The 11,959-nt window shown below is 59.3% G+C and overlaps 2 protein-coding genes across 2 annotated transcripts; one reads left to right on the top strand and one right to left on the bottom strand.

Annotated features, from left to right (window-relative positions):
- Positions 1-6,202: 6,202 nt before the first annotated feature.
- Positions 6,203-10,483, top strand: MFAP1 (microfibril associated protein 1). Its single transcript, XM_057369941.1, has 9 exons — positions 6,203-6,398; positions 6,523-6,742; positions 7,319-7,451; positions 7,741-7,928; positions 8,357-8,465; positions 8,536-8,696; positions 8,929-9,088; positions 9,587-9,676; positions 9,811-10,483. Exons 1-9 carry the CDS (start codon positions 6,320-6,322, stop codon positions 9,991-9,993), a joined length of 1,323 nt encoding a protein of 440 aa, XP_057225924.1. The 5' UTR covers positions 6,203-6,319; the 3' UTR covers positions 9,994-10,483.
- A 345-nt stretch (positions 10,484-10,828) lies between these two features.
- HYPK (huntingtin interacting protein K) lies at positions 10,829-11,901 on the bottom strand. Its single transcript, XM_057369942.1, has 4 exons — positions 11,675-11,901; positions 11,421-11,476; positions 11,175-11,226; positions 10,829-10,977 (listed from the first exon to the last, which is right to left on the bottom strand). Exons 1-4 carry the CDS (start codon positions 11,858-11,860, stop codon positions 10,882-10,884), a joined length of 390 nt encoding a protein of 129 aa, XP_057225925.1. The 5' UTR covers positions 11,861-11,901; the 3' UTR covers positions 10,829-10,881.
- Positions 11,902-11,959: the final 58 nt, after the last annotated feature.

Raw genomic sequence — 11,959 nt, 5'->3', positions numbered from 1 at the left:
CGGCACGGCCCGGCCCGGCCGCCGCTCCGCCGGGCGCTGCCGGATGCCGTCACGGTCGCCCGCCCCTCCCGCCCCGCGCTGTAGTGCCGGGCCCAGCACGGACCCCCGGCAATGCCTCCGCGCCGCCCGCCCTGGACCCTGCCACAATCGGGGCCGTTCCCTCCAGCCAGTACCGGGCAGGGCCCGGGGCTCAGCGCGACTTCTCCCGCAGCCGAGCATGGGGCTGTCCTTGCCACCCGGGGGATACCTGTGCCAGCCCAAGCAGCAAACACGGATCTGCCCCGTGAGAAGCGTGACCCCCCACCATGGACTCGTGGGACTGACCAGGGGTGTAAGGGTGCCTGCAGTGAAGGGCACGCAGAAAATGCCCCGTCTGCCCGTCTGCCACCCGGTGCAGCAAGGGGTGCGTTATACTGCAACACAGGGCTGGCAGGACACCAGCCCCCACAGACTGGCCTGTTGGCAGACCCCGGAGCACGGAGTTCCCCAGCCAGGCTGCGGGAATAGCACTTYGCATGAGGTCCATATCGTGGGGCTGCAACCCCAGGGTGTGCTGCAGCCTGACAGAGAAACCGTCTGGAAAGGAGCAACACAAGGAAAATCTATCAGCCCCATTTCAGGAGAGAGACTTCCACCAAGGAGAAAAGATGAGAAGGGAAACATAGCTTCAGTCATTTGTAAGAAAACAACCCACTGTGGGCATGGGACTGTGTCATAGCAACACAAATGCWGCAGAACCCAGTGACCTGAACCCAAACTGACCTGAATCCTCCACACCTGCGACAGCTCTGGCAGCCCTGGGCAGGAGCAGGTCCTAGTGCTCCTTACAGAGAAAAGGAAGTCACTTGGATATCATGATTAAGATTGTGAAGCATTAGCAATCGCACAGGAAACAGTCACCTTGGTAACTGAGATGCTGAGAACAGCCCAGAAAATCTGGCACAGGGCAGGTTTCTGTGCTGAACTGGGTTAGTTCTGCAGGGCAGCACCCTGGCAGTACCTGGCAGGTACTCAGGGTCACCAAGAGCTGCACAGGGACCACCAGCCACAGGGGCTGTGGTGCCCCAGGCCCACCTTCAGGGCTGCAGTCCAGCCGGGGTGGGGCACCCCCCAAACAGGCAGCACTCACCCCAGTGTCACTGCAGAGTGTTCAGGAGTTGTCCCTGCAGCCGGCAAGTCCAGAGCAGCCCTTGGGTGCACTGAGAGCTGGCTGTGCCCCATGGGGTTATATGGAGGACACACGGACAGGGGCAGGTACAGAGCCAGACTCCGGACATGTGTGGGAGGGCAGGAGGCGGACTGCCTGCCCCTCCCATGCACCTTATCTCTGCATGCCTGCTTTGGGTGCTAGCAGCTATGTCTGGGCAGGTGAGGAGCTGCTGCACCTGGCCCTGTGACAGGGGATGCTGAGGAGAGGAGCTGACAAAGGGCCCTTGTCACCGCTGGCTTATCACGGTGCTCCAGGGCAGGCAGGCAGGAAGTACCACACTCTTACATAAATCACTGGCCTGGGACCCGCACTGACCCCATGGCCCTGCCAAAGAAAACGCCTGGGTCAGGAAGCACCTGGGGGCAGGTGGCACAATGCCACAAAGCCAGGAAACACTCTGTTCCAGCAGCCCCCTGGGGCCCAACTGCAGAAGGAGCAGGGAGTGGGGCCACCAGCATGGATCTGAGCTGCTGTGCCCCTCTTAGCTCACAGGGCTGCCTGGCACCCCTCTGTGCTCCCAGCCACGGCGCAACGAGGGYGTGAAGCAGTAACTGCAGCACATCTGCCAGGATCACGAACCCTCCTCTCAGATTTGGGAGTCATGGCTCAGACACCAGCACACCCCAGGAGACAACAGGAGCAGCTGCTCCATGCAGCAATTTCCAGCAAACTAGTAGCACTGCTGCCAGCCAGCTGCACTGTCCTGTCCTGGGAGGTCTGCCCTGCCAGGATCCTGTGGGGCCTTTACTACAACCACAGGGGCCAAACTGCACACTGRGGCTGAGAGAGAGCCCCCCACATGCCCCTTCACTCACCACACTCTGTGGTGTGGCTTGGCTGCACACACAATCAATATAAACTCATTTTCATAGAAAAATCAGGTCCATTTTTAGCTTCCAGGTCACAGAGATTGCACAAGCCCAACAGTGATGCAACCACCCATCTGCCCCRGCTCCCTGGGAGGCAGAGCAGCACGGGGCTGCACCCCTGTCTGCAGGCACCCCAGCCCGGAGGACCTGCAGGATTGCAGGTGAAAACAGCCAGTGGAAGGGCAGAGGGCCCACACAGAGAAATCAGCAGAGAAAACCAAGTAACAGGCAGCAASGGCAGGCAGAAACATCTGGAGGGGTTCAATCAATATATGAAGGTTTACCCAGCACAGAGCAGCCTGCTCTGCTGCCCATGCCAGCACAGCCCCTCCCTGCAGACACCCTCACACTCTCCCAAAGCTGAGGCTGCAGTCCCTTTCCCTGGAGTCTCTCCAGTTCCTCTCCTTACCTCCATGCTGGATACCACCAGCAGGCCCTTTGGAGCCCAGGGAGCTGGGACTGCCATGGCCCAGGATCTGTGCTCAGTAGGGTCCTGCTGGCTCCGGCAGCTCTGTTTATCTCCAGCTCCCAGACACAACATCTCACTGTAGCCACATGAAGGGACTTGGGCCCAGCCTGAACACCCTGACCTTGTCCTGCAGTACAGCTGCAGACACAAACAGCAGCTGCTCAGGGTGGGCTCTGTACCTATGTACCTTAGGCTTTGTCAGCAGCAGATGTTATKCTGCCAAGGTATCAATCCACAGCCTAGGCTGGCTCTGGCCCTGCTCTGGGCTGTGGGACATGCCCTTCCATCACCTGTCCTGGGACAGCACCCTGTCATCATCTGCTGTATGGATGCAGGGAGATCCTTGTCCAAGTAAAATCAGGTACCTGTGGCACTCGGTTCCACACAAGTAACATGCACAGGAAYACCAGCACACAGGTGCTGGTGCAGGGAACACCAGGCTGGGAGCCCAGCTGCAGCCCAGCAGTGCCCATGGGCTTCAGTGGGCTGGGAAAGGGGTGCTCACAGGCATGGACACACAAACCCAGCACAAAGTTCTGCAGATGTGGCTAGCACAGCATGAAGGGGCAGACTGGTCCACTCTCCAGGCTCACTCATGGAGCAGCTGTCAGCCTCCCTCACCTTCACACCACCCCAAGAAGGGGGGTCTCAGACCCACAAAGTGCCTCCCACCCTATCACAGCCCAGCTGCCAACTGCCGAGCACTGCAGGGCCAAGATGTAGCAGCCACCATGCTGGGGAACGGGAACACAGGGCAGACATCACAGTGAAGGGTATCTTCCTGCCATCTTCTGCAGCCACAGAACTGAGCCAGGCTTGAAGGCATTTCCCTGTTTGCCCAGGTCTTTACTTTTGCTTCACCTGAACGGGACAGTATCTGCTTTGTGTGCAATCCCCAAGCTTCCCGTTAGCTACCATGGCCAACTGTTTCTCCAAGCCCTGTTAAAGCTTACTCCTTGCCACGTGGCACAGGACTGACCAGGTAGGAACACTGTGCCACAACCCTCCACATTACCACCTCATCAGATGACCAAACACAGAGTGGGTGTCATCTGGGCTCAAAGGCCAAAAGCAGACCAATGAGCACACAGATCTGCTCTGGTTTGCTCTTGGCCGAGGCTGGTGTGCTTCAGGTGCTATAGGATTATAAAGGCACAGATGCCTCAGTGCATCTCAGGTTGCTCAGGCAAACCACCACCACCTCTCAGGTTGCTCAGGCAAACCACCAGCTTCAGGGCATCAAGGGAGCCCTGCAAACCCTGTCCCATGGAGGGACGTAGAAGCAGGAGAGCCCTGGAGAGAGCCCCCAGCTCTGCAGCAGAAATGGGGCTATATGGAGGGTGCTGCAGGGAGACCCTTCCCCAGAACCAGAGTAAGGACTGAGTCRGGATGCCAGGCACACCCAGACGGTGCTCCAAGGGGCTGGGCCCACTTGTGCCCATGGCTGCGGCAGCCACCCCCTGCAGTCCRGCTGGATCATGGTCACCCAACTGGATCTGCCCCAGCCTGGCATCTCTGCAGGCCAAGCAGAGTCCCGCAGGAGACAGCAAGCCTTCATGGTGGTCCTGGGACCTCTGCAGCCTCTTCTAGGACCAGACCAGGGTGGTACTGTTGCCAAGAATTGGGTCTGCTCTCCCCTAGACTAGCTGCAGGAGATGCTGCCAGAGGGACATCTCCCAGCCCAGACCAAAGACACCAAAAGAAAAACAATTCCCTGCACTCCCTTGGGGATCGTGCTCTAGTCCTGACCCACAGGCGGCTTTGGCAGATTGGGCTTTCTTGGCTGCCAGTGCTAGCCTTATCCCACACGGCCTGTGTCACACAAGCATGAGAGCATGCACTCTGCAACTAGCAGTGCACTGTTAAACCATGGCTCTGCCCCCGCTTCCTAAATTTCCCTGCCAGCAAGCAGATTTCATGGAAAATATAACCTCTTCCTTAAAACCTCTTCCTTTCTTCATAGAAGCCTGCAGAAGATAACAGGCAGAGGGTGGCAGATTTGGTTGTAGCGACTTGTGACGTGGTTTTACCCAACTTWAGAGAAATGGTTATCTTGTGCGGCAGGATGCGAGCATGGGGACATCCCACAGCAGCCACTCACTCCGACACTGTGAAACCTCGCCCCCCTCTGAAGCTGAGACATGCTGACACAAGCASCACACGGCTGCTTACAGAAAACCCCCTACGAAGCAGCCGTGGCTCCAGCCTTTCCCCACAGACACGTTACCACAGCCGTGGCACCGGGATTCGCAGGAGGTCCCCCAGCCCTGCTGTGCGGCACGGCGGCGGGTCCGGCTTTACCGGCAGCAGCCGCGCCGCCCTGCACTGGCCAGGCCGAGGGGACACGCTCGGTGTCACAGGGGTGTGCTGCCACTCCTTGTTGCCCGGAAGGCGRGGCGCAAGGCAGCCACACTAGGACTTGATGGGGCTGGCTGGCAGCRGGCAGAGCAGGAAGACTGGGGCCAGCGCTGGTTCCGGCTGTCGGGAGCAAAGCGGGACAGCCTGCTCTGCCGCGCTGCCGGGAATTGCACGGCTCCAGCAGCAGCCACGGCACAGACCCACCAGCCCCACTGTGCACCAAGCGAACCGCGGTTTGCCCGGGCTCTGCGGGGGGAATTTCGGTACAGGAATTTGCCAGACACAGGATGTGTCCCAGGGCTCAGCGAGGTGTGGGTGACCCGCGGTGTSGCAGCAGCGGCCGGCTCAGATGCAGCTCCGCACGGAACACGCTCTGCCTGAGAGGGCGGGCGGCAGCAGCAGACCGGACCGGCTGAGTCCCGGTACCGCTCAGACACGACCGGAGGCGACAGGCGAGTCGCGCCCCGGGCAAGCAATGGAGCCGGTGCCCCTTCCGTCACCAAAACTGCGGGAAAAACAAAAAACCCTCCAACGACATTTTGAGTGTTAGCGAATCAAGGCATTATTTTGTTCTTGCCAGGATGTGCAACAGAAATCATTCCATCCACACATTRTCCSGGTGTGCAGAGAAAATCATTCCATGACACATGAATTTTACTGATTTTTCAGATACTCATRGAGTCAAACCCCATAGAAACTAATTCGTTCAATGTTCATTGGTCCCAAGTTATGCACTTCTTAGTATGTTTTCCTATTGATTACGGATTTCTTCGCCTCCGACGCTAATTTGGTCCTCATTCCTTGGTTCTCKTATCAGTCTTTTCCGGACCAGGTGTCCCTGACCATGCCAGAGGTGACGTTTGGAGCTGATGTTCGTTAATGGTTGTTATCTTTTTGTGTATCTTCTGTGCTACTCCTAGTCTGTTGAGATGTTAAGCTCATCACGCCTTGAATAATGAAACAGTTCTTTGAAAAGAAACTTCAGTTCCTTTGCCCCTGGGAAAAGGCGAAGAAGATTGACTAAAGTTACCAAAAAAATTTAAACTTTGCATTAATTTCCAACAGCTCGGCCGATGCCTCGCCCTGACCCCCGTGGAGAGCGGAAAACCCGCGCCGAGCGGGAGAGAACGGAACCTCTCCCAGCCGAGGGCGGATGCCACAGGGACCGAGGACTCCCCCTGCCGCCCAGCCCTGGGGTCCGGCGCACCCGGGTCGGGCCGAACCGCACCGCAGGCACCGGAGCGCGGTCCGAGCCCGGTCCCGGTCCCGGGCAGTGACCGTCCTCACGTCACTTCCGCCGGTGGCGCGGTCCCGGAAGCGGCGGAGGGACGGGGGTTCCAGTTCCGGGGAGTGCGCGAGGCTCCGTTGTCAGCGGCACCGCTCGGCCCGGCCCGACCCCCGCCCGCTTCCACCATGGCGGTCCCCAGCGCCCTCATGAAGCAGCCGCCGATCCAGTCCACGGCGGGCGCCGTGCCCGTCCGCAACGAGAAGGGTGAGTTGGGGGGGCGGTGAGCTGGGGGTTGAGCGGGGAGGCCGGAGGGGCGCAGGGTCGGGGCTGGGACCGGGGCGGCGGCGGTGTGGGGCCGAGACCCTCGGTGACGGCCCGGCGCCCGCAGGCGAACTGTCCATGGAGAAGGTGAAGGTGAAGCGGTATGTGTCGGGCAAGCGGCCCGACTATGCGCCCATGGAGTCCTCGGACGAGGAGGATGAGGAGTTCCAATTCATCAAGAAGGCGAAAGAGCAGGAGGTCGAGCCCGAGGAACAGGAGGAGGAACTGGCCAACGACCCCCGGCTCCGGCGCCTCCAGAACCGCATCGCCGAGGATGTGGAGGAGCGGTGAGTGCTGGGTCAGGCAAGAGCTGAACCCCTTTTGCCTGTCGGGAGCTGTGGGTCTGGGACTTCGCTACATTTCGGGGAGAAACTGCACAGGGCAGAAGCTGGAAACATTGTCCACACAGTGCAGGAGAGTCTGTGACTTCTCACATTCACACTGCGCTGTGCCTYGGGCTCCTTTCCAACCAGGAGCTAGCCAGGCACAGCCCACATCTGGATGTGCTTTGGTGGATGGTGACAAAAACAGGCTCCAAAATACAAATTAGTACGGGATGCTGAGGCTCAGGGCAGTGAGGAGGGATGGTGTCTCATGGAGCGTACTTTGGGCAGGGAGCACTGAGTGCTGTTGCCTCCTGTGGAGCTGYTGCCGGTTTTGTTTCCACTAACAGGGAGGCTTCTCATTGGGAACTCCATTCTTACTTGGAGCATGGACAGGGAAGAGCCCTGCACCCTCCTGGGAGATGTGTCAGTTCTGGCCATGTTTGGCAGTCCCAGTGCTAGAAGCCATTTGTGAACAGTCACACTCTTGTAGCCTCTTTATGTTCCAAGTGCTGTGGGTTAGCTGGGGTCTCTTTGCAGGCTGGCAAGACATCGCAAAATCGTGGAACCTGAAGTGGTTGGAGAAAGTGATTCAGAAGTAGAGGGGGGAGAAGCTTGGCGCCTGGAACGGGAGGACACCAGTGAAGAGGAAGAGGAAGAGATCGATGATGAGGTGCGTTCGCAGAGCCAGATAAGGGGCCTAAGAAACTGCAAGGGCACAGGCTGGAACTGCCCTTTGCATGRATTTGTGAGCTGTCKGATGGATCTGGAGAAATGTCACACRTGGCCATTAACTGGTGGGTCACCATCCTCTGGCATGGGACAGGCACTGGGGGAAGCCACCCCCAAGTCCAGAGAGGCAGGTGTRTCTCAAAGCCAACACTCCAGACATCACAGATGTTTGATGGGAGAGAAGGGGTAGCAGGGCTGGCCCGTGACTGCTCTATGCTTGTCCCCAATAGGAGATTGAGCGTCGGCGCGGRATGATGCGTCAACGAGCACAGGAGAGGAAAACTGAGGAGATGGAAGTGATGGAGTTGGAAGATGAGGGTCGGTCTGGAGAAGAGTCTGAGTCAGAGTCCGAGTACGAGGAGTACACAGATAGCGAAGATGAAATGGAGCCGCGTCTCAAACCGGTCTTTATCCGCAAGTAGGTGATGGAACTGTGCAGGCTGGCCCTGGGATGTGGGAGTTGGGAGCTGGAGGCTGAGCAGACCGTGCTGCTATGGTCTGTTCTCACTGTGAGGGAGCCATTCACCTCCTTGGGGTGGGGCAGGATGGTCACAGCCTGGCAAGGCACAGCTAGGGAGCGAGGGGCAATCCCCGCATCCACAGCCCCTCATCAGTTGCATTGGGTTGCTGTGGGATCAGGCTGTGGAGTCTGACCAGAGCCCTTGGGCAAGGCCCTAAGGTGACAAAGGGATGCGGTAGCCCTCAGAAAGGAGAGAGCCCCTGGGACTTTACCTGTCCTTGGAGAGGGCAAAGGCTTAAAGCAGCTGTGGTGTGGGAGTCTRTGAGGGGCTGAACAGCTGCACTGGCTCATGGAAGGGCTGAAGGCTGTTCTGGCCCTGCTCTCAGGAAGGACCGGATCACCGTTCAGGAGAGAGAAGCAGAAGCTCTAAAGCAGAAGGAGCTGGAGCAGGAGGCAAAGAGGATGGCAGAGGAGAGGCGCAAGTATACGCTTAAGGTACGGCGGGGTGGGCTGGAGGCTGGAGGGGGCAGTCACTGCAGCAAGCTTAGYTTGGCCCTCACTGCAGATTGTAGAAGAGGAAGCAAAGAAGGAGCTCGAGGAGAACAAACGCTCATTGGCAGCACTGGATGCACTYGATACAGATGATGAGAACGATGAGGAGGAGTACGAGGCCTGGAAAGTCCGTGAGCTGAAGCGTATCAAGCGAGACCGTGAAGAACGAGAAGCGTAAGTATTGTCTGTGTACACACGAGGCTGAGAGCCCAGAGGCAGTTAAAACACCTTTTCCTCAGGGTCCCCTTCAGCAGCAGGTTCCCAGCTAAACTGAATGCCCAGAACCACTCCTGCCCTCCCTTAGGGTGCCTTTGCTCCCCAGCAGTAAATGTGTAACCCCTYGGGTGGTGTCTGGTCCCAGAAGGTGCTTGGGGACACAGGGTCTCAGGGCTTTTCTCCCACCCAGCATGGAGAAGGAGAAGGCAGAAATCGAGCGTATGCGGAACCTCACAGAGGAGGAGCGCCGGGCTGAGCTCCGGGCCAACGGCAAAGTCATCACCAACAAGGCAGTAAAGGGCAAATACAAATTCCTGCAGAAGTACTACCACCGCGGCGCCTTCTTCATGGTGAGTGTGCTGAGGGCTGGGCATGGCTGCAGGTGTAAGACCTGGGGCTGCCTTTTGACTGTGGGGAGCTTCCCCTCTCCCATGGTGCCCTGGGGCAGGGGGTGCCCTGGACAAGAGCTGACCCTCAGAGGCAGCATGGCACTGAAGCTGACCCAGAGTGACCTCGCCATAGCATGTCAGGTTGGGGGTTCCCAGCTGAAATGGAGCTGAACCTGCAGAGCTGTCCCCATGCTGCTGTTTGGGCTGACTGACCCAGCCAGAACCAAGTCAGCTCCACATGGGCCATTGGAGAAGTAGCCTAGGGAATGCAAGGGTGGCTGCCTGAGGCAGGCCTGGTGAACAGTGCTCACATCCCCCATTCCAGCAGGAGTTAATAGGGCTGTAAGAACTGTGGCAGCCCTGGCAGAGCAGCGGTATGACCTTTGGGCAGCTTTCCCCCACTGCTGCCAGGACTGGCTGGAACCTTTTAGGCTGAGCAGGTGTGTCCTTCTCCTGCAGGATGAGGATGAGGAGGTGTACAAGAGGGACTTCAGTGCTCCAACCCTTGAGGACCATTTCAACAAGACCATCCTGCCTAAAGTCATGCAGGTGAGTGTGCTGGTGGAAGGTGCCTAGCCTGCGTGCMAAGGAGTGGGAGTTCTCAGCACAGGGGAGCAGCAGGTCCTGCAGCAGGTCCTGCATCCCCCCTGAAACAGTTGCTGACACATTCTTCTGCTCCTCAGGTCAAGAACTTCGGGCGYTCAGGGCGGACTAAGTACACGCACTTGGTGGACCAGGACACTACTTCCTTTGACTCTGCCTGGGGCCAGGAGAGCGCACAGAACACCAAGTTCTTCAAGCAGAAGGCAGCGGGTGTGCGGGATGTCTTTGAGAGACCCTCAGCCAAGAAACGAAAAACGACCTAAGGACRGGGGCAGGAGGGTCTGGTGTGGCTGATGCTTGGAGGCCGCTGCCTTATCAGAGCCTGGGCAGGGACAGAAGGCACATGTTTCAGGACTCCTGTGGTGACAAGCCCTTCCCCTGCCTATCCGATTCCCTGTGCTGAGCAGACCCGATGGGCTCCCTGCCTGTGCACCACGGAGGATGATTGCCTGTGGTGCTGGCCAGGCTGGTGGCCACACTACATCCCAGCAATAGCCACTCTGGAGCCTTGGCAGTGCTCAGCACATTGCAGCAGCGCCCCTGGCTCCAGCGCATYTACTTCTGGAGGACTTACAGGACTTTTACATCCATCTGGTCTACAATATTCCTCCTTGTTGCTTGTACAGTCCCTAATGTCAGTCTGGGCCCCGTTTTGGGGTGGTCAGCAGTGACCCCATGTCACCTTGTTCTTGCAGAGTTTGGCTTTTCTACCTTTGTGGGGTGGGGGTTGATTAAATATTTGATTTTGTTACACATTCTGGCCCCATTCTTCTTACAGACACGTTCTGTGCCTTCATGTGAGCCAAGGTGGGCTGGGGCAGCACAAGAGGAACCAGACTGGGCAGGGCATGCATGAGCAGCTGTCAGCACATGTGCCTGGGCCTGTCCAGTCTGTGCTGCCCCGGGGGAAGAGATGAAAAGAGGGGAGAGCAGCAAGTCTCAGTTCTTGGGCAGGTCACTTTGTCCTGCTCCAGTCACAGGGGTGCCCAGGGGGCACTGTCAACACGATGATGCATGGCTGGGCCTCACTTGTGGGTACCATGCACCCAGAGGCAGGGACATGTGCTCAGCGCTGCGTAGACCACAGAGACAGCCCAGTCCCACCAGTGCCTTTATTGGTATGGCAAGAGCCCCATGCCTGGCCACCCGGCTCAGTTGGTGAGGGTGATGAGAGCCTCCACCACGTTGCCCATGTGCTCGCGCAGGCTGCGCTCTGCTGCGGCCCGTGATATTTCCATCTCCGTCATCTGCAGGAAAACAGCCACAGCCCCATACAGCAGCYGCAGGGCCCCACGGGCCAGGCGGGGGGCAGTGAGGGACACCCAGCCATGGRGACACCTGACGGGCCTCAGGGCAGGTCATGTATTGGCCTCCTCCATGGGTGCAGTCTCGCACCCGAGATTTGGGAGATGTCAAGGCCTGCCTGGGTCCCGCCCCTACTCACAATCAGCTCTAGGTCCTCCTTCTTGATGGTCACTTTGGCCAGTTCTTTCTCCCTACAAGAGAAGGACAAAGCTGTGGTGACCGGCAGCCCCCGCTGCCCCGGTGCTCCCTCGGCCGCAGGCGGGAAGGAGCGAACCCTCGCAGCAGTGCGGGATGTGTGCTGGAGGGCTCCGGGGCAAGCAGATGGCCGGGTCGTGTCGCGAGTGGTGAGAAGTTGCAAAACAGGCACTGCCCCGAAGCGAGTTACCTCTCCTGCTTCGCTTTCTGCTCCCGGGACCTCCGGTCTCCGATCACCGACATGGCCTGCCAGAACGAGCGCGGTCACCCCGCTGCGCGGCACCGGGCGGGTCAGCGCCACGCCGGTGGCACGGGCACCGGGACCGGCACCGGGAGGGACGTACAGRCGCGGCGGTCAGCGCCCGGCGGTCAGCGCCCGGCTCGGCCCCGCTGCAGGCAGCACCCAGCCTCCCACCCTGGCCCGGTCCCGTCCCGCCGCCGCACCGTCTCCAGGTTGGAGCTCTGGATCTCCTTCTCCTCCGCGTAGTCCGTGACGCGCTCCAGATCCGCCGCACCGCTATCGTGCTTCCGCGGCTTCTCGGCAGCGCGACCGCCCGCCCCATCGCTGCCGCCGCCGGAGCCATTGGGTTCYGTTTCCAGCTCCAGCTCCACATCGCCCTCGGCCGCCATCCCGCCGCGCCGGGCCCGCTTCCGGTCACGTGCGCCGCCGGCGGAACCAGCGGGGGCGCGCGCCGCCAGAACCGAGCGTGGGAGTGAGGGGGGGCCGGG

This window comes from Malurus melanocephalus, unplaced genomic scaffold (genome assembly GCF_030028575.1).
Source record: "Malurus melanocephalus ecotype Western Australia unplaced genomic scaffold, MMel_1.1 scaffold_116, whole genome shotgun sequence".
NCBI lineage: Eukaryota > Metazoa > Chordata > Aves > Passeriformes > Maluridae > Malurus > Malurus melanocephalus.
This window is presented reverse-complemented; position numbering and strand designations above follow the sequence as displayed.